We start from the raw sequence: 21,417 nt of genomic DNA on the forward strand, positions 1-21,417 counted from the left end.
CACACCCTCTGGCTGTTCACCTTCCTCTTTCAGAATCTCCTGTGCCCGCTCAGAGACATCCTTGACCCTGGCACCAGAAAGGCAAGACCCCATCTGATGTCTTGCTCCTAACCACAGGAACACCAATTAGTTCCCTGATTATAGACTCCCCTATCACTACTACTTGCCTTCAACCCTCCCTGCTGTACTACAGTGCCAGTCATGGTGACACTGATCTGGCTGCTGATGCTTCTTTCACCTGAGGCTCCCCACCCCCCCCCAATAGTATCCAAAACAGCTTACCTGTTTGAGAGGGGAATGGCCACAGGAACTCCTGCTCCTCATGCCCACATTTATTCATTGTCACCCAACTCTCCTCAGTCTGTGTAGCCCTCTCTGTTGGTGTGACCAGCTCGCTAAATGTGCTATCCATAGCATTCTCAGCCTCATGGCTGCTCCATGGTGAGTGCACTCGCAGATCCAGGTGCTCCAAGCGGCAAATCAGGAGCTGCAGCTGAACCCATTTCCTGCATACATAGTCACCATGGAGACTGGAAGTATTCCTGCTTTCCCACACATTGCCACCTAACCAAGTTCTCCAGCCATTTTGAGCCTTATCAACAGCAGACAGCAATCCAGGAGCTGATTATAACAACCTTATCCACTAGTCACCAAAATCAGGTCTCTCAGTCCTGCTCTCTATTCTTAGCAGACTACCATAACAAAAATTAGGTCCTTTATCCATCTCCAGGCACTACCCATTTAGTCTGCATACCTGCTTCCTGAGCAGCCAAGCCTATGTCCTTGATTCACTTTGCAGTCATGGTGACTGAGTTGACTTCTCCCAGAATCCTCCTGGGTCGCATTTCATCAGCTCCCACCAACAGAAATTGCTGAATAAATTCAGCAGGCCAGTAGCATCTGAGCAGAGAAAGAAGAGTTAATGCTTCAAGTCCAATGATTTTTCTTCCAAATTGATAGTAGCTAGAGAAACATGTTATATATGCTGAAGAGGGGGCTTGGGAGGGAAAGGAATAGTGAATATTTGGAGATGGAACCTAGCAAAAGACAGTTAGACAGACAAAGAGATGGATGATAATAAGTTATGGAAGGTGAGAAGCTGATATTTCAGACAATAAGTAGGTAAAAATGGGTTGGCTGTGCTGAAAGCAGACCACATATAACAGGGCCTGGAGTCCCATGGGGTCCCAAGATCCAGGGAATGTTAGTTATTAAACACGAGATTGCAGGAGCTCTGAGAGAAATCTGGGGCAGAACTGGAGATCATAGGTGTTGGTATTGGTGTTTTTGGCAGAAGGGCCTAATGTAGGAGGTGGAATGACGAATTGTGGGAGGGATGTGAAGCAGGCTAGCTTTGGCGCTGGGAGGAAGCACTCCTGTTTCACCTGGCCCACAACTATTACCTCTTCCACATAGCAGTCCTCATCTCTCTCTCTCTCTCTTTCTCTTTCTCTTTCTGTCTTGAGCTTCCGGGATTTCTGAGGCCCAGAAAACCTGGTCAGCCATAGTTTAAACCAGGAAGACAGAACAAATCGAAAGCACACAAACTTATTAATGTATTTAAATAACCAACACCCTTCTGTGAGCATTATGGCTGTTTGATCCAAGGTCTCCTTCTATAAAGCTTGGAAATGGATGCATTGCCTTCAGATTTGATATTCAAAAATTTTAACATCCTGTCCAGTCCAAACCACCTGATTTTGGAAATGAAAATGAGATCTGCTGTATTCTGCTCCTCAAATGGCCCAATGGGAAGTGTCATTGGACCAGGAGTCAGAAAGACATGTCTAGATATCAAGGGGAAGCATAATCTTAGGAAAGTATATGGAACTTAGCCATTACTGACTGGTTATTCATGGAGCTTACAATCATTCTGGAATGGGAATTTTTATTTGGAGCCATCACATTTTATTGGCAACTGATTATTGGCAACGCCACATCAGGATAAAATGTTGATGTATCGTCATGTGGTAGGAACATCTGAACTGCTGCACTAAAAGATTTGATTCCATTGAGTTCACCTCCTATCATCCCCATTGACATTTAAATGATACAATGATGATTATGGAGTTATGAATTAATCAAAATGGCCAATTCATCAATGAATCTACAGCACACCATGAGGTAAAGATTCAGGGTTACCAGTTTCAGGGTCAAGCACGCAACCTCACAGGTATCAGGTCTCAAATTACTCATTTCCAGAATCACAAAATGTAACTTTCTAAAATAAATCAGTACGAAATTGAGCTTTAAGTGCATGGTTATAAGCAAGTGAGAGAAATAGATGCAAGGCAATATTGATCTGGTGGATTTGAAGACAAGGAAAATATTAGTCCTCTTTGTTATCATTGATTATTTCTCTTGTTGGTGTCATTCTCATATTCTGGTCCCTGTAATTCACACTTTGGCCAGATTAGAGCACTTAACTTCTTCATTTGCAAAGCTGTGAACACTATAGCAATCCATCCAGATATCATAAAATGCTCAGGTCCACACAATCAACCGTTTATCAGTTGCATGGCTTTGCTATACCTCTCTTTAAATTGTGTTCTGGGTAAATACTGTAGGATCATCAGCGCTGAAAGCAGAGAGTAAGGGCTATCCACTTCTAAGGGGCAACTGGCTTTCCCAATGTACTTGGGAAGGTACTTACATGAATGGCCTGGCAACAAGAAATATGTCTCTTTATGTAATTAATCCTAACCTTAAACATAGCTTTCCAAACCATTCCAGATCCATTGTTTGCTCCTTCAAATAGTTGAAATACCCATCTTCCACCCCCACCCTACCCCACCCCACTCCCACATTGTTTGTGATTTTGTTTGTACCCAAGGCTTAGTGAGGGCAGTTCCTTTGGTAGCTCCAGATCATTTCTATAGACTAAAAGATCAATGGCTCAATGCTGATTCAGGCACCCTTAGTAACCTTTAGCCATACTGAGATACCTACAATCTCTAATTCAGACAACATAACATTTGCTAATGTATTGATATCTTGCTAACGTTATTACGGTATAGGAACAATGTTAAGGGATTAAAATACATTCAAGCAAGATTTGTAAGAAATGTTTCAATGATGAGAGACTTCAGTTATTACATGTATAGATTTCAAAAGCCAGACAGATTTCCCGAGTCAGGGTTGAGAGGACATTTGACTGATTTTCAAAATTCTGAGAGACATAGAGAAAACAGAGTAAAACTGTTCCCATTACTTAAATGGTCAAGGACCAGAGGATACCAATTTAAGGTGGTGGTAATCAATAGTGGTAAACATTTGATATATAATGATAGTTGGGATCTGGAATGCACTGCCTGAAAGCATAATGGAGACAGATTCAATCATAGCTTTCAAAAAAATTGGATAAGCACTTGGAAAATAAAACCCTGGGAATGAAGAAATGGTGGTGTAGTGGAACAAGCTGAGCTGAACTTGAAGAGAGTCACATGGACACAATGGGCTCAATGGCCTCCTTCTATACTTCTTCTTCTCCTTTTACTATTTTATAGTCTTTTATTACTTCATTTAACACTTTCCCAATTCTTTCTCTTTCCTTTGTCTAAAATACTCTTCTCATCTTTTACTCTAGTCTTCCATCAGTTTCTTGCTCTTCAAAGAAAGTGACCCCTTCTACTCTTTTTAGACAAAAAGACCCAACGTGATATTTAAATCCATTTGGCAACGTTTTACCTATTTATTTAATCTGTTAATATTGCTTTGCAATTTTATGCTTTCATCTTCAATGCTTATCATGCCACCTAGCTTTGCATCATTGGGTATTGAACAAAGAGCAAAGAACAAGAACAAAGAACGTTACAACATAGGAACAGGCCATACGACCCTCCAAACCTGTGCCGATCCATATCCTCTACCTAAATCTGTTGTCTATTTTCTAAGGATCTGTATCCCTCTTCTCTCTGCACATTCATGTATCTGTCTAGATACATCTTAAATGATGTTATCATTCCCGCCCCACCACCTCCGCTGGCAACACCTTCTAGGCACCCACCATTTTCTGCATAAAAAAACTTTCCACGTATATCTCCCCTAAACGTTTTCCCTCTCACTTTGAACTTTTGACCCCTAGTAGTTGAGTCCTGCATTCTGGAAAAAAGTTTATTGTATCCACCATCTCCATCTTTCATGATTTTGTAGGCCTCAATCAGGTCCGCCCTCAACTGCTTTCTTTCCAATGAAAACTCAACTTCTCCTCATAACTAGCACTCTCTTATTTGTAAAAGTGGCTTTCCATCCCAGCATTTAAGTTGGTAATAAGTATCAAAAACATCTTTGTAGGATATCACTAGTCACATCATTTCAGTTAAAGTATTTCCCCATTATCCCTACTCTGTCTGTTGTTGCTCAGCCATTTTCCCAGCCAGTACAATAATTTCTGGAAATCTATATAACTAACATCCTTGGACATTCTCTTGTCTACTAATAGTCACCTATGAGGATCCCACCTCTGGAATGACAAGAAATTTGGCTATGATAAAATGGAACCAAAAATTAAAAGGAAGAAAAACTAACAAAACAATGGGTGATCTTTCACAAGGAGAGGCTTCAGGTGTAAGTTGGGTCGTTTCCAACAAGAACAAAAGGCGAGGAAACAAAGCCAGGGCTCCTTGGATAAAGAAGGAGATGCAGAACATGATGAAACAAAAAAATGTAGTGCATGGCAAATACCAAGTAAATTATTTGTGAGGACCAGGCTAAATATGTTGAAATAATTTGAAAGACAAAGTTAAATAATGTAACAAAGGCAAACAGAATATGAGGAGACAACAGCAGTAAACATAAAAGAAATCTCAAACATTTTCTACAAACATTTAAGTAGTAAACATATAATAAGAGGCTGGGTAGAGTCTATTAGGGACAAAAAGGCTGATTGATACCTATGGGAACAGGGCAAGGATAGAAAACATAATGACTACTTTCATTACCTTGCAATGGCTGTTAGGGAAGAGGATGCTGACAAAATAATGGTTGAGACAATGGATAGGATGACAAACTCACAAGCAGCTTGTGTTGGAAAGGCTGCCAATATTTCCACTGTCTAAGACCTGGTCCAGATGGCTTGCATTCTTGGCTGATAAAGGAAGTAATGGTGGGGATTGTTGAAAATCTTGTCATATTTTTCCAAACTCCCCTAGGTAGGGAGAGGTGAGACAGGACTGTAGGATGGCAAAAGTGATTTCCTTATCCAAGAAAACATTTAAGAATACTCTCAGCAATTATAGCCAGTGAACTTAGCATTTGTGAATGTAAAGATTTGACAATAAAAAGGTTCTTTAATCGCTTATAGATAGCCAGCACAGAATGATGCTGATTGTGATCAATTAATCTAGTAGCTGTTTTGTTGAATTTATAAAAGGATGGTGAAGGAGTTGGAACTTATGACATCGACATCAGTTTCAAGAAAGCTTTTTCCAAAATATTGCAGGTTTGAAATATGTGTGCCAGAGGGATCAGAGCTGGGACTCCAACTGCTTACAATATTTATAAATGTCTCAGATTAAGGAACAGAAGATATGGCTGCTAATTTTGCTGATGACGTAAGATAGATAGGAAAGAAAATTGTGAAGAGGTCATTTACACAGTGAGTAATATCCTGGATCTTGCTTTCCAAGAGGATGACAAAGAGGAAATAATGCATGATTGCAAAAAGATATTTGGATTGGGGTTAACCCTAACCCTAACCCTATCTTGAGGTAAATAAATTTGCAGAGCTATAGGGATAGAACGGGGGAATGGACCAATTGGATTCCTCGGCAGAGGCCGGGTGAATTGATTGGCCTCTTTCATGTCACAGTGCTTCTGTGACATCTTAGGCTGTCCACTCCTGTCATTATGCTTGGCATTCATTAATGCCTCTTTCTCCGAGATATAAATTATTTGTGTAATCGTCCTCATACTCCAAGCTAGTTTTGTTTTGGTTTGTGAACTCTGGTAATTTTTAAAGATAAGAATATATTGCTACTAAGAATGAATACACAAGTAAGATAAAAAAAATTTTTGAATTTTTTTATTTATTTACAGAAACATTCAAATTACTAACTGTGACTTTACACAGCAGCAGTCATGATATCATTCAATATCCACCAACATTCAACTGTACACTGGAATGCTGGGAATGCAAGGCTCAGGACCCAGTTTCAAATGGGAATACCAAGGTCCTGGCACCCAATGTAGGAAATGTTCAATTAATTGAGATTAGTTAGATAACTAGATTTTTGTTGTACTAATCCTGTAATAGTAACAATGGAAACTCCATAACTTTATAATGTAATTGTTGAAAAGTACGATAAATAAAGAAACTAAAAATTAGAACGCAAATTTACAGATTTCAGACCTTATTATATTTCTTAACACATTCATAATGAAGACATAGGCTGGAGTTTCCTGGCATATGCTCAGAAGCCTGCAATTTTCCTATTCATTAGAATTAACTGAGAGAATATTGTGCACTGCACATGCATAGAAGATATCCCAGCTACAGGTGCAACAGCCTACAGATAAAAGATGCAGGGACAGGCTTCAACAGCAGGACAGATCCAGCAGAAGTGGTGTCACATTGGTACACAATCGAAAGGAGAGTCATGTGAGACCTCAACATTGACTCCAGGCCCCTTGAAGTCTCTTGGGACAAGTTAAACATGGAAAGGAAACCTCCTGTTGATGGCAACCTTCCACCCTCTCTCAACTGATAAATCAATATTTCTCTATGTTTAAGATCACTTCACAAAATCACTGAGGGTGGCAAGTGTGCAGGATTTAACTGAGGTAGGGGCTGTTCAATATCCAACACCAAGTATGGCTTAGCATCACCTTTACTGAGCCAGCTGGTCAAATTCTGAAGGGTAGAGTTGCCAGACTGAGCCTGCAGAAAATGGTGCAAGAACCAACCAAAGGGAAAAATGTACCTCATCTTGTCCTCACCAATCTATCTGTCACTGATACATCTGTAAATGATAGTATTGGTAGGAGGTACTACTGGGGTGGTAACCTGGAAATCGAACCCCACTATTTCTGGAGTCATTAAAAATGTGAAAAAATTTAGTCAAACTATATAAAGTCCCCAAATGTATGTGACTGATGAACTCAGGTTAAATGAAACACTCAAGAGTTTCCCGCAGTTAACAAGAAAATAAACTGTTTATTAACTAACAAATTGTCTTACTTCAATGGCAATTAGGAAATGTGAATTACTAACTTATAACTCTACAACTTAAACTCTATCGCTTTTTAAGACCCCCCCTTCACAAACAGACAGACACACAAACAAAGCATCAACTTTAAGTGTGGAAAAAGAAAACCAGGGAAACACAGTTTGATAGCACTAATCTGGACTACAGGATTCAATGAGTTGTTTTCTTTGCTTCTTTTCAATTCCCTTTAGTTCTTTGCTGTTAACACAAGCTTGTTGGCACACTGCACTCCCTACTCTTCCTACATGAGGCAATTTGCAGAAAAATGTGAGAAGAAGACAACTAGCTGTTATGAAGACTTTCTGGTGTTTCCACATGAGAGAGAGAGAGAGAAAGAAACACGCACGCGCACACACCCGCACACACACAGATTTTTCAATGCATGGTGATTCCCTGCTGCTATGGTCAATTGGTGAGGAGCCAATCAGGGTGTTTTAGTCAACCAGTTTTCCTTTTGTTCAGGATCTCTTAGCTCTATGGCATCAGCTTTTGCTCTCTTTGTTCCAGAAAAATACAACATTGTATGTGTCCACGATGTGCCCAGTAAATGTGATTTTTAAAAGTGTAGCCATCTTTTTGCAGTCTCCTTGGCTTAAAGGAGTATCTTCCTTTTTTTATAAACCACATTGATAAATAAAGGAAATAAAAAGATGTAGGCAGAATCTTAAATACATCTCAACGATATGGGCTATGGCAAAATGAGTGACTGAATTGGGGAGGCAATGTGGTAAGGCCCATCTCGATGCCAACTCGCACCACCTTTTATGCTTTTCACAATTGGTGTGGTGAGATTCCTGCTAGGTAGCAGCAAGATGCCAAATGACAACGATCAATGTTTGATAAGCACCTTCTTAATACCACTACTCACCTCATTAATATTCAGCCTCCCATCTGACCAACTCATCAAACATGCTGAAAATCAAGGAAAACTCGATAGGAGAAGCAATCCCTCATTGATCCAGCTTACTGCTTGCTCTGAATGATTTTCATGTGGGACACTGGGCACCAACATCTCAGCGCACGCTCCATGGACCCCACATCCATTGACATTGGTACCTGACATGTGCCAGCCTCCAAAAACCCTGATGGCACATCTCCGATTGACTTATGTGATATTTCTGCACTTCAATGCTGCACTGCATTGGTAGCTAATGTTATAATATTGCAGCAACAGCACTTTACACTTAGAGACATCCACCCTGCTCATGGATTGGACCAGGCTGTGACTCCAGGTTTTTCACTTGCTCTCAATATGCTCACTCTGAACCTACCTGGATTCTCAGAGTATCTCTGCCTTGCAACACCTTCCCCTGCCTTTTTCACTTCTCCCCTTCAAATAGAAACACCAAACTCAGATGACTGCAGCCTTGTTGTGCCATTTAGCGCAGACACAAAGTCAGGAAACTTGTCATAGTTGTGTTCAGGTCATCAAGTCAAGGGGGAATAGCCTTCACTCAGGGGTTTCCAGTGCAGTAAGTCAAGGGCAGCCTCCAATACCAGTCCAGGTCCTGGTCAGACTGTCAGAATCAGGACCCTCTCCTCATCAGGGATAAGGAGTAGAAATTCAGGCAGTATACCATCCAACTTGGTTCTTTCTGCCTTATTGTGGGTCTTCTTTCCTCATGGAATGAGAGATAGAGAGAGACGGGTATGGTAGGAGATGAAAGCAGTGGCAGACCTATTACTGTTGGTGCAGGTAGGGCAGGTGGGGAAGTATCGCAAGCAAGTTGTTAGCAAGACAGCATGCAGGATTAACGGCCTCAGGGGTTGGGCTGGATGAAAGCAAGTGGGGAGGACGTTGCAGCCAATAATGAGAGTAGTAGAGAAGGAGCCTTGGTGGTGGGGGGTATACTGTAGCAGAGATAGAACGTGAAGAGTTGGAGAGAAGATGGTGGCACTTAAGGTGACAGAATGGAGAAGGACATTGACCTTCATTTTACTGTGCTGAGACTGATGGCAGTTTCAGACCAGATTGACATGATCTAGTGCCATGGCCTCCATTACTGGCCCCGTGGGCAGAAGGAAGACCCATATCAGCACTACCCTATCAAGCAGGACCTCCAGGAAAGCATGGCATTGATTTCCCTCTGTCTGTCATGCCCAGGGCAGGTGTCAGGAACTTTGCAGGGCAGCTCTGGGCTGGCAGTGTTTGTCTGGGTACACAATGGACTTTACAAATGGCATGGGTGCACGGGATGCAACTGAATTCTGGGAAATACAGTGAGTGATGAGATGTTCTGGGAACAGCATGTTATAAGATGGAGCTAAAATTGTATTTGAGAGGTGCCAGAGGGGCATGGTAGGTAATTATAATTTGGTGAGTTAATAAGTGAATCCGTTTGATCCTACAGTAACAAACCCTTCAAAAAAGCCCGAAATAACTCAGACCTAGCAAATACAAATTGTAACTTTCAGCCCATGGCCTCTACAGCAGGCCTGCCACATGCAGTCTTGAATCCGAATTTGTGAATAATTAAACCACAAACGGGAGGAAGACCCTCCCAAAATAAGTCCCTCCCCAATGATGGTGGAAACCAACATGTCAGGGCAAGAAACAAAGTTGATATATTTGTAACCATATTCAGTCAGAAGTGTTGAGTGAATGATCTACCTCGACTTTCTACTAAAATCCCACCAACACAGATTCCAGTCTTCAGCCAGTTTGATTTATTCCCCATTATTAAAAATGGCTGAAGGTAATACAGAAAGGGCCATGTCCCTGAAACCGTTCCACACTTAGTACTGAAAACATGCTCCAGAAATAATTGTGTCCACAGCCATAATGTTGCAGAACAGCCACATCTACCTGACAATGAGGAAAGTTGTCCAGTAATGTTTTTTGCAGAAAGTGGGACAAGCCAGTTCAACTGATTACTGCCCCATTCGTTGATTGCTCCACATCAACAAAGGGATGTAAGATGTGATTCACAAAGTTTTCAAAGCAGCACTTACTCAGTAATAACCTACACATTGACACTCAGTTTGGGTTCAACCAGGGCCACACAGCTCCTGACCTCATTACAGCCTTAATTCAACTATGAACAAGAGCTGAACTCCAGACGTGAGGAGAGGGAGACTGTCCTTGACACCAAAGCAACATTTGGCTGAATGTAAGAGATAGGAACCTGAGCAATATGGAAGTCAATAAGAATTTGGGGAAAACTCCACTGGTTGGAATCATATCTAGAATAAAACAAAATCGTTCTCATTGTTGGAGACAAATCATCTCAATCCTGGGACAATGGTTGGTGATGGTGGCACAGGCTCAACCATTATCAGCAGCTTCATCAATGATGATTCCTCCATGATAAGGTCAAAAGTGGAGTTGTTCGCTGATGACTGCACAATGTTCAGCACCATTCACAACTCCTCAGATCCCGATGCAATTCATGTCCTAATGAATAAAGACTTGGACAATATTTACAACTGGGCTGATAATAAAGTAGTATTCACATCCCAGAAGTGTCAGGCAATGACCATCTCCAACAAGAGAGAATTTAATCTTCCTTTGACATTCAACAGAATTATCATCATCAAATCCCACCATTAGTGTACTGAGAGTTACCACTGAGTGGAAATTTAACAAGCCCGGTTATATAAATACTTTGGCTACAACAGCAAATCAGAAAGTTGTAATTGTGTGGCAAATGACTAATCTCCTGACTCCCCAAAATCTGTCCATCACCCTATAAGACAAGAGACATGAGTCTGATGGAATTATGCCATTTACTGGACAAGTTTAGATCTAATAACAGTTAAGAATCCTGACATTATTCAGGACAGAACAATTCACTTTATCAATATCCCATCCATCACTTTATACACCAATCTATCCAATACCAGCACACAATGGCATCCATGAGTACTATATGATGACACACTGCAGCAATTCATCAAGTCTGCAGTGAGACTACCTTCAAAATCTATGATTTCTATCTCCTAGAAGGACAAGGTTAGCAGATACATGGGAATACCACTGCCAATAAGATCTGAGCCACAAACTTTCCAAACTTGGAAGTATATCACTATTCCTTCACAGTCGCTGCATCAAAATCCTGGAACATCCTCTCTAGCAGTCCTGTGGGCATATCTACACCATAAGGATTGTAGCAGTTCAAGGAAGTGACTCATCTCCACATTTTCAGGGACAGTGGTAATAAATGTTGGTGTTACCAGCAACTTACACGTCCCTTGAAAGAATTAAAAATATGTATTAATGCAAACACCTTCGAGGAAATACCAATTATGGATGCATAAAACTCCACGTATTTGCTATGGATGTGGAGTTGTGGAGCTGGCTTCCAAATTTAGGCCATAATTATTCAGTTTATAATTTTAAGGGTGAGTCGGATTTGAAGACAGCTAGCAAAGATATGGTTATAATGGCAACCCACATATCTGTGGCACTACCTATTACTCAGTGAAGCCAGGGAGTAACACTGGAAGGCTGTTACATCCACTGTGATGAATCAAGATAACAACATTTACCATTAATGCCAATCACCATTATGGTTTGTGAACCAGTCATACAGCTGTGAATGAAAGATAAGCCTTATAGATCTTATATATTCATTGTCAAAATCACACCATTATCTTCAATCATGGAATCAGCTGAGCAAATGACTGCCATTAACGCTGGGGCAGATATAACATGACTTAGATACAGAGTAAAGTTCCCTCTGTATTGTCATCAACCTTTCCTAGAGCTGGTCCATCAGGGTTATAAACTGATTAAAGTTCCCTCCACATTATTCTGAGAAACATTTCCAGAACACATAAAGTACACGTTAGATACGAGTAAAGCTGCCTCTACATTCTCCCTAACAGGAAGTCATAATCTTTGAAACTAGTATTGTGCCCTTGACTGCACTAAACCATAAAGCAGAACTTCTTTGAAACAGAACTTCAACAAACTTATAAATCATAACATAGTGAACAAATAACAGCATGAGAAGTTTGAACAATCATTTCTAAGCACTTTGTGCCTGTTACAGTCCAGTATACCTGAGTCAAGAGTGGGGTGCTGGAAAAGCACAGCCGGTCAGGCAGCATCCGAGGAGCAGGAGGATTGACGTTTTGGGCATAAGCCCTTCATCAGTATACCTAAGTGCTGGCCACATGGTGTTGTGCTTGTCAGGCAGACTGTAGTATATAACAGACTATGCCATCAGTGATCAGCAACAAGTAACAAAGAACACAACCAGTTTCAGTTTATGTTATTCCAGATTGTTTTCCTTTATGATTAAAATTGGTACAACATTAATATTTTAATGATGTAATTGATCTTTAACAAGAGAGTAACTATTTCTTTTGCCAACCTTTGGCACGTTAAGATATGACAGTGAGGCAAACAATGAGAACTTGCCACTTGTTCTGTGTGAAGGCCCCAAATACGGAGGGCATGTAGTAACCCCTCTCTATGAGGCAGTCTTTCAAACAGGTGCAACAAAGTTTAACAAACTTGGGAAAATCGTGGGCTATTAAAGAAATTTCTTGCACAGAAGGAGGAATTGGAAAATCTGGAGAGTAGGGGGATTAACCACCCCTTCACAGTGTCCGCTGTGGCTCAATTGATAGCCTAATGGTCTGAGTTAGAAAAAAATTGCAAATGGCACTGTACTTGAGCACATAATGATGAGTTGACAGTACTGAGGGTGTTCAGCGCAGCTGGAAATGTCATCCTTCAGATGATCCAGTCAACCAAGGACTTAACCTTCTCTTTCAATTAGTGATAAAAGATTTCATGTCACTTTTTTAAGGAGAGTGGAGAAGATTTTTTGGTGTCCTGGCCAATATTTATAAGTCAACCAAAATCTCATCTGATAATTTATTTGTTGTTGTCTGTGGGAGTTTACTGCGGTAAAACTGGCAGCTGTATTTCCTACTTGCAACAAGTAATATTCTTCAAAAATACGTGATTGATGAAAACACCATGGGATATCTCAACAGACCATATAGATTTCCTATTTGAAATACACAGCATCGATGTGAGACTTTTAGAAAATAATTTTACAGTCAGCATATTGTTATAATCCAATATGCTTCAGAGTTCTAGCAATGCACGTATAGATTATTGTCTGTGTTGGAGAGTGCTAGGAATTTCCATAGGTTTATCAGTGATTATGAAATGTTTTATTGGGAAATGTGGGTATTGGAGGATGCTCATTAATCTGCACAAAATGCCTTCAAAATATATTGAGCATTGCTACTTTGTTGAACTGCTGCAATCTGTGTGCTAATGGTGATAGGGAATTCCAAGGCATGGCCAAAAAACAAAATGGTGAATTTTAACACACAAAGACCGGTGATTAGATTCGCATGAGTTGTTAAAATTTTAAAGTTCTGAAACAGGACCCCAGCTTCCTCTAGCTTTAATGAGGGCAGGACAAGGGATGGGTAGCCAACCCCTCCAAGATGTCTGTTAGAAGTTTATGCATTTTAAAAACTGGCAAATTTTGATTTAACTTGTGTCCAAAGCACTGGGACACTACCTAGTTGAAGGGAGCTGAAAACAGCTTCAAGAAGCTAAAAACCTTGACTACATTGCAGCATCCAAACAAAGATCCCTGGGATTGGGGATCAAGTCATTCTCCCTCTTGAGTCAAAGACTGAGTGATCTTTCAGCCTATGGCCTGATCTAACCATGTTAATCAAGCTGATTTCAAGTGGGAAATACCAATTAAAAGTCTACAACATGTGGGGAAATTCAAAACTTTGACATTTCCTTGCTTAGATCTCTCAGCGGTGTTAACGTGCGGTCTAACGACAATAGATGTTTAAGTTGGCTTGTGTATGAGTTGAGGGTTGGAAAGCTTGGAAACTATAATGTTTCTGAAACTTTGCTGCTTTTGTCCTTCTCAGCGACCTAGGTCACAGTAACATTGGTACATTATAGAATTATAGATTCAATGAAGAGTTACAGCAGCGACAGAACTGATCTGTCAATTATATGTCAGCTCTCTAAAGTTCTGCTCCCCTGCTTTTCCCTGCAATTTTATTTTAATTATAATTATCTGATTACATTTGGAAAGCCATGATTGAATCAGACTCCACCATACTTTTAGCAGTACTTTCCAGATTCTAATCATTTACAATATACATTTATTTATCATGGCGCCATTGACTCTTTTTTTGCAATTGATTTAGTTCATTGTTTTCTAGTTTTTGATCTTTCCAGCGATGGAACCAGCCTCTCCCTGTCTACGCTGTCCTCATCCTTTAGAATATGTCAATAACATTTCCTCTTAGTCGTTTCTTCTTCAAAGAAAGCAATCTCAGCACCTTCAATCTCTTCATGAAACTGAAAGTCCTCATCCCTGGAACTATTCCTGTTAATCTTTTCTGCATTCTATCCAATGGTATTACATCCTTAACGTGTGGCACCCACCACTGAACACAATGCATAGGTTGATTTCCTTGCTTTTGTATTCCATGCACTTATTTATAAAACCCATGATCCACAACATTTATTAAAAACTTTCTCAATGTGCCCTGTAATCGGAAGTGATTTGTACACATAATCCCCCAGATCCCTCTACTCCTGAACCTCCTTCAGAATGTCCTTTATTTTATATTACCTCTCTATCATTCATGAATAACTACATATTTCTCCTCATTAGATTTCCATCATCTCACTCATTCCACCAGCCTATTCAAGTTCTTTTGAAGCTTATCCTCGTCACATTTCATAGCTCTACATTGTGGAGATTACACATTCTATAGCTGTTGTTCTTGATGAATGGGGTGTGAGTGGGATTAGTGGCAGCATTACTGATAAATTGGATGATTGTAGTATATTGCATATTGAAGGATTGGGAAATGGTATATTGGAGCATGGTGCATTGAGGAATGTGGGTATTTGAGGATGTGATATTTAGAACAATGTAAAATTGTAGGATTTAGGATAATGGATGATGGAGTACGGAAAAACATGCAATTTTGTTACACACTTCAGCACTCCAGAATATCTCAAAGCGTCTAGCAGAATTTTTGTTTTTTAAAATGCTGTTCCAGTTGTAAAAATATAAACAGGAAAAGATGGCAATCAATTTACTCACCAAAACTCTCACAAACATCAATTAAACGATAATCTGACAATCAGTTTTAGTAATGCCAGGTAAACAACAAACGTTGGCCAACACATCAGTTCTTCTGCAAGTAGTGTAATGGGATTATTTACATCCATCTGAAGGGCAGAGGGACCTTGGTACTAATGTGCTAGATGAAATTATGTGCTCAAGTCTCTGATGTGGAGTGGAACCAACAATTTTTCACTGAGGTGGTAGTGCTATTACTGAGACAACACTGACTCCTTTATCAGTGGGTGCCATATCTCACATGGTGGGTTGTAACAGAAGATGTGGTGTATCAGAAGGAGCAGAACATTGGAGGTGCTGAGTATCAGTGGGTGCAATGCATCAAAGAGAGAGGAGGGCAAATCAATAGATGCAGTATATTGGAGGATGAGAGGGTATCTCAGAGAGTAATGGTATATTGGCAGCTGCAGAATAGCAGGAGGTACAGTATTAAAGGGGACAGAGGAGAGTATGTCAGAGGGTATGGTGCATTGGAGAGCATGGACAGTATACAGGAATTACAGTATATTGGAGAGTAGAATGCATTGGAGGGTGAAGAAGGTATATTAGAGAGTGAAGAGGGTATTTTTGGAAGGCAGAGAGGGTATATATCGGCGGGTGAACAGGGTATATCAGAGGGCATTGCAAATGGGATGTTGGGGTGAGTATATTGGAAGATAGAGTATATTGCAATACTGTTATTACAGATTGTCTGGCAAGGTGATCAAGGAAATACTGAAAAGGAAATATTTCATTCAGCTGAAGGTTGCGTGTCAGACAAAAAGGGTTTACAATGTTAACTTGCTTTGTAAAATCTAATTGAAATTGGATATTTTCAAATCACAGTTCAAAATACACAACGTTAACAGATAACTTGCTGCATGCCAAATGCTTTGTCTGTTATAAAACTCCTGGAACCTGTCCATATTTACACTCTGCGTTCAGCACAGCTGTCAGGTTTACATAGACCACCACATTTTGTCTCATATGTTAGTCATAACAGGCGAAAAATAAAAGAGGTTGGGTGGACTTCAATAGGAATAGCCAGCCAACCAATGGGTAGGACACGGGGAGTATGTGCCTTTGTCAGATACTATGTGGGCTCTGCAATCAGACAACAAAGCTACTATTGCAGTCTGACCTTCACCCCAGTGAAAGGAATCATGACCACATTTAGAAAAGGATTGAGCAATTTTAAAAGCACATTCAGCCAACAACTTTTTAATGTGTTGTGCTGAGTATCATGTAGTTTCCAGCCTCTAGTCCCTTCCTCACAGTCTAATGCCCTTCAGCCTGTTCTGAAAGGGAAATATTTTGAACCAAAGTGTATTTACATTGTGGCCCATGATGCTTCTCACAGAGTTTTTTTTCTGAATGAGTCAATCAGGCTTTCCCACATTTCCCTTTTTTCTCTTTACGTTGGAATTTCCGCAGTCGTCTTGTCCACACATCCCGCCACTGAATGACAAGGCTGTTCTTATCAGCCACTAGGCCTCCAAGCCTCTCAGCCACGCTGTCAGTGTTTCCCATCACTAGGTACTTTTTGGTCATTTGGATCTTTGGGCACTTGCATGCCAAGTCTTTCATATTAATCCATAGGAACTGGTCTGCCCGTTTAATCTTCTCATCTCTGCTTCGAAAAACTGACACAATATTCACGGTGAACTTTGCCCATTCATTTACTGTCTCCATATCTAGAACATTAACCTGAACCGCTGGAAAAAGACAAAAGAAGTTAGTCAGCTTTCAATTTGGATACACTTGAGAGTTATAAGGCATCTGATAATCATTAACAATTCTTCACTAGCATCCAAAAAACATTTCAGAAAAATTCTGAGCCTGTTTCCTGACAAAAAAAAACTTTAGAAATGCATAAGAATTTTTTCAGATGCCTCATTAGTTTTCTATTTTTACACTAACGGGCACCATCTGTTGAAAGCCTTATTACGTCTTGAACTGGTCTGCAGCTGCTACATGACCAGGTGGTAAGAAGTAGATAGCACAACACTAGACCTCAGCTTTGAACTCAGCTGGTGTGCAACAACACTTTTTAACCAGGAATAAGAAAATCTATCTCATCACTGTGGGGAATCACAGAGCTTAATTGATGTTCTGTTGCTCTGGGATAGGATATTGATTAGGGCACTAATTACCTAATAGCTTTCAAGTTATACCCTTTCATTGCTATTTGGGCCATGTATGCACTCAGAAAAATGGCTTCTAATTCTATCTTTTTATCAGTTTTCCCTACAGTTTAGTCATTTAGGGGCTGTTGTGATAGTGTGGTAGTGTCCCCGCCTCTGGACCAGAAGGTCTGGGTTCAAGTCCCAATTGCCCCAGACATGTCATAACATATTTAAGTTGATGAAAAAAAAACTACATATATTTACAAGTGCACAGTTATGATTGCATGCTCTGTCCTTCCAGTCACACTCTGGTTATCATTGCTACTCTGCATTGTTGCCTTCTCTCTTTAATTTTTCCAACATCCCCTCACCTGAGCATCTCAACATCCATCCCCTCCACCACCCAATTACTTAGTTTCTTGACAGTCTTGTTTCCTTGAATTCTATCATGACATCTTGCCATTTTCTGGAGAAAAGACCCCAGGGTGTTCAGTCTCTCCTGAGTTACAACCTCTCAATTATGAATCATAAAAATTTGAGAGGGATGTTCCACCCACCATAATTGGCCTGAGCTGGCTCTTTGAAAAAGCATTTATCTTTGGTCCAACGGCCCAGAATTATGTCTGTAATCCGTGTAGGAACAGACAGGAAGTGATGCTGAAACCACAGTCAGATCAGCCATAGTCATATTGAATGGCAGGAGCAGTTTGAGGGGTCTGATATTCTTCTCAAACTCATAATTCTTATGTTCCAAAATGTTTATATTGTGATAACCAATGTGGTGGCATCAACCTGTTATTTTCTTTTGTGTGATGTGCCTTTCTCAGCAAAGCTGTATTCTGAAGGTAGGTTAATTAACTTCCTGATTATGATATAATTAGTTTTCAATAAATGACCATGTGACCTGGGTTGTCACAGGGATGAACAGCTAAGATGCAGAGTGTGAAAAGCTAATTGCAGTTAATGGCTTTTTGTGTTTGGTATTTAAGAAAACAGGGAATTTATGAAAAGAGGAAACAAGCAAGGTTCTCGTTGGATAGACAGTTTTCTGTTTGTCAGTCTTCAACCAGATCTTGCTCTTGAAGCAGGTCTTAGAGAGCACATAAAATGTGTTGTACAGTAGGAAAGGACAGAACTATAAGTAAAAAGCTAACCACTGAGAGAGTGTGGTTTGATGCTGTTGAAGTGTTGTCAGAGCGCATCAGTGTATTTAAAAGGATCAGGAAAGAGAATGTTTAGGAATTAAGTACCATTAGGATTATCGTGACTTGAGAGAGGGGTCATAGACTTATGCTGGTGGTAACTCTGTCCAGGGACTATGGAATGGAATATGGTTATTGGCAAAAATAACTTAAGAACCAAAATGATCTAATGGAAATTAAACTTCCTTCAAAACAGAAGCTGTGCTGGAAAAATTGAGATTACATATGATCCTATGCTTCTGCAGGAAGTATTGTGAGGCCTTGTAACTAAATGAGTTGCATCTTTTTATTGATGAATTAAAGCAAAATTTGCCTTTTTAAAAATATCCATCACCTCTTAATTAATGTTTGAATTATTAAAAGTGAAATCATGTCCAGAGGATTTGTTTCAGTTGTCATTGTTGTGAATTCATTCTTTTACCATTTAAAAATTTTCAGTCACTATAAGGATAGGTAGAAACATACCTTTAAAGTATCATCATTTTACTAATTGTATTATTTCTTTGTCTTGATTTCCACATGCCATGCTTTTGCTCTTTTCACCATTCTGCCTGTCCCAAAGCCTAACATTATCCTCACCAATACTTATTAGCTGGCAAGTTTTGTAACATCTACAAATGTTATAATGCTATTTCCTATACCCCAAGTCTAGGTAATTTATAAAAATTGAAAAGAGTAATGAACCTAAAACTGACCCTTGGGAATGTTGCTACAAATCTTCTGGAAAACATCCATCCACCAACACTCTCTGCTCCCTGTCACTGAGCCAATTCTGTATCCATTCCAGGACATTTTCCTTAACTCAATGGATTCCATTTTCCTACCACTACTGGTACCCTTTTTTAATGCATTTTATGACACAAACATTCAAATTAGGAGCAGGAATAGGTCAATTGACCCCTTGAGCCTGCATTGATATTTGATAAGGTTATGGCTGATCTGATTGCAGACTTTTCCCCTGAGAGAAAAAAGAATTCTCTTCATCTCTATCTTAAATAGGACATGCTTTATGTATTGACCTCTGTCTCAACTGTACTTAATAACTGAGCATCCACAACTCTCAGGTAGAGAATTCACGACCTTTGAATGAAAAAATGTCTCCTAATTGTAGTCCAAATGGTGAAACCCTTATTCTGAGACCCTCAGAGAGTCATAAAGTCACACAGCATGGAAACAGACCCTTCAGTCCAACTAGTCCATGTTGACCAAACTAAACTAGTCCCACTTGCCTACATTTGGCCCATATTTCGCTAAACATTTTCTATTCATGTACCTGTCAAATTGTCTTTTAAATGATGTAAGTGTAGCTGCATCCATCACTTCCTCTGGCAGTTCATTCCACATCTTCAGAGTGAAAAACTTGCTCCTTAGGTCCCTTTTTAAAATCTTTCTCCTCTCACCTTAAAAATATGCCTCCTAGCTTTGAACACCCCCAAGAAAAAGACCTTTGCTATTCATTTTATCTATACTCCTGATGAATTTATACAACTCTATAAGGTCACCCCTCAACCTCCTATGCTCCAGTGAAAACAGTCCCAGCTTAGCCAGCCTATCCTTGTAACTCAAATTCTTAGTCTCAGCAAAATCCTGGTAAATCTTTTCTGAACTGTCTCCAATTTAGTAATGTCCTTCCTATAGCAAGGTAACCAGAACTGTACGCAGTACTCTAAGAGTGGCCTCACCAACATCCTGTACAAACTCAACATGACTTCCTTGCTCCTATGCTCAATAATCTGAGCAATGAAAACAAGCATACTAAATGCCTTCTTAAACACTCTGTGTAATTGTAACACAAATTTCAAAGAACTACACACTTGAAACCCTAGGTCTCTCTGTTTTGACAGCATTACTGAGAGCCCTACCATGAACTGTATAAATCCGGCCCTTGTTTATTTTATTAAAATGCAATACGTCACATTTATTTAAATTAAACTCCATCTGCCATTCCTCAGCCCATTGGACCAATTGATCAAGATCCCTTTGTAATCTCAGATAACCTTCTTCACTGTCCACCACACCAAAATTTTGGGGTCATCTGCAAACTTACTAACCACGCCTCCTAAATTCTCTTACAAATTGTTTATATAAATGACAAACAAAAGTGGACCCAGTACCAATTCTTGTGGAACACTGCTGGCCACAGGCTCCAGTCTGAAGAACAACCCCTTGTCTCCTACCATTAAGCCAATTTTGTATCCAATTAGCAAGCTCTTCCTGACTCCCATTTTATCTAACTTTCCTCATTAGTCTTCCATGCTAAACCTTGTCAAAGACTTTACTAAAGTCCAAGTAAACAACGTCTCCCATTCTTTTATCATCAATCTTTTTGGTTAAGTCCTCAAAAAACTCAAATTTGTAAGACACAGTTTCCCATGCACAAAGACATGTTGACTGTCCCTAGTCAGTCCATGCCTTTCCAAATGTATGTAATTCCTATGTTTCAGAATCCCCACCTTACTCACCTCTGATGTCAGACTCACAGGTATATAGTTCCCAGGCTTTTCCTTACTGCTTTTCTTAAATGAAGGCACAACATTAGCCACCGTCCAGTCCTCCGAAACCTCACCCATGGCTGTAGATGATACAAATATCACTGTTTGGGGCACCGCAATTTCTTCCCTATCTTCCCATAATGTCCTGGGATACACTTGATCAGGCCCTGGAGATTTATCCATCTTCATGTTTTTTAAAATCTCCAGTATCTCTCCTTCTGTAATATGGACTGCTTTCAAGACATCAATATTTATTTCACTGAGCTCCCTAGCCTCCATTTCATTCTCCACAATAATAACTGATGCAAAATATTCAT

At 40.0% G+C, this 21,417-nt stretch overlaps 1 protein-coding gene across 2 annotated transcripts in view; it reads right to left on the minus strand.

The window, feature by feature from the left end:
- Positions 1-12,415: 12,415 nt before the first annotated feature.
- The window catches only part of LOC122560669 (netrin-3-like), a 180,966-nt gene continuing 171,964 nt past the window's right edge, over positions 12,416-21,417 (minus strand). For both annotated transcript variants that reach the window (XM_087997825.1, XM_043711558.2), the window contains exon 7: positions 12,416-16,995. In XM_087997825.1, the coding sequence (XP_087853951.1) occupies positions 16,664-16,995 (332 nt within the window). In that variant the 3' untranslated portion in view covers positions 12,416-16,663. The remainder of the gene's footprint in view (positions 16,996-21,417) is intronic.

The sequence above is a fragment of the Chiloscyllium plagiosum genome, unplaced genomic scaffold (assembly GCF_037043375.1).
Source record: "Chiloscyllium plagiosum isolate Xiang-an unplaced genomic scaffold, Cpla_swu_hap1 HiC_scaffold_20, whole genome shotgun sequence".
Lineage (NCBI taxonomy): Eukaryota > Metazoa > Chordata > Chondrichthyes > Orectolobiformes > Hemiscylliidae > Chiloscyllium > Chiloscyllium plagiosum.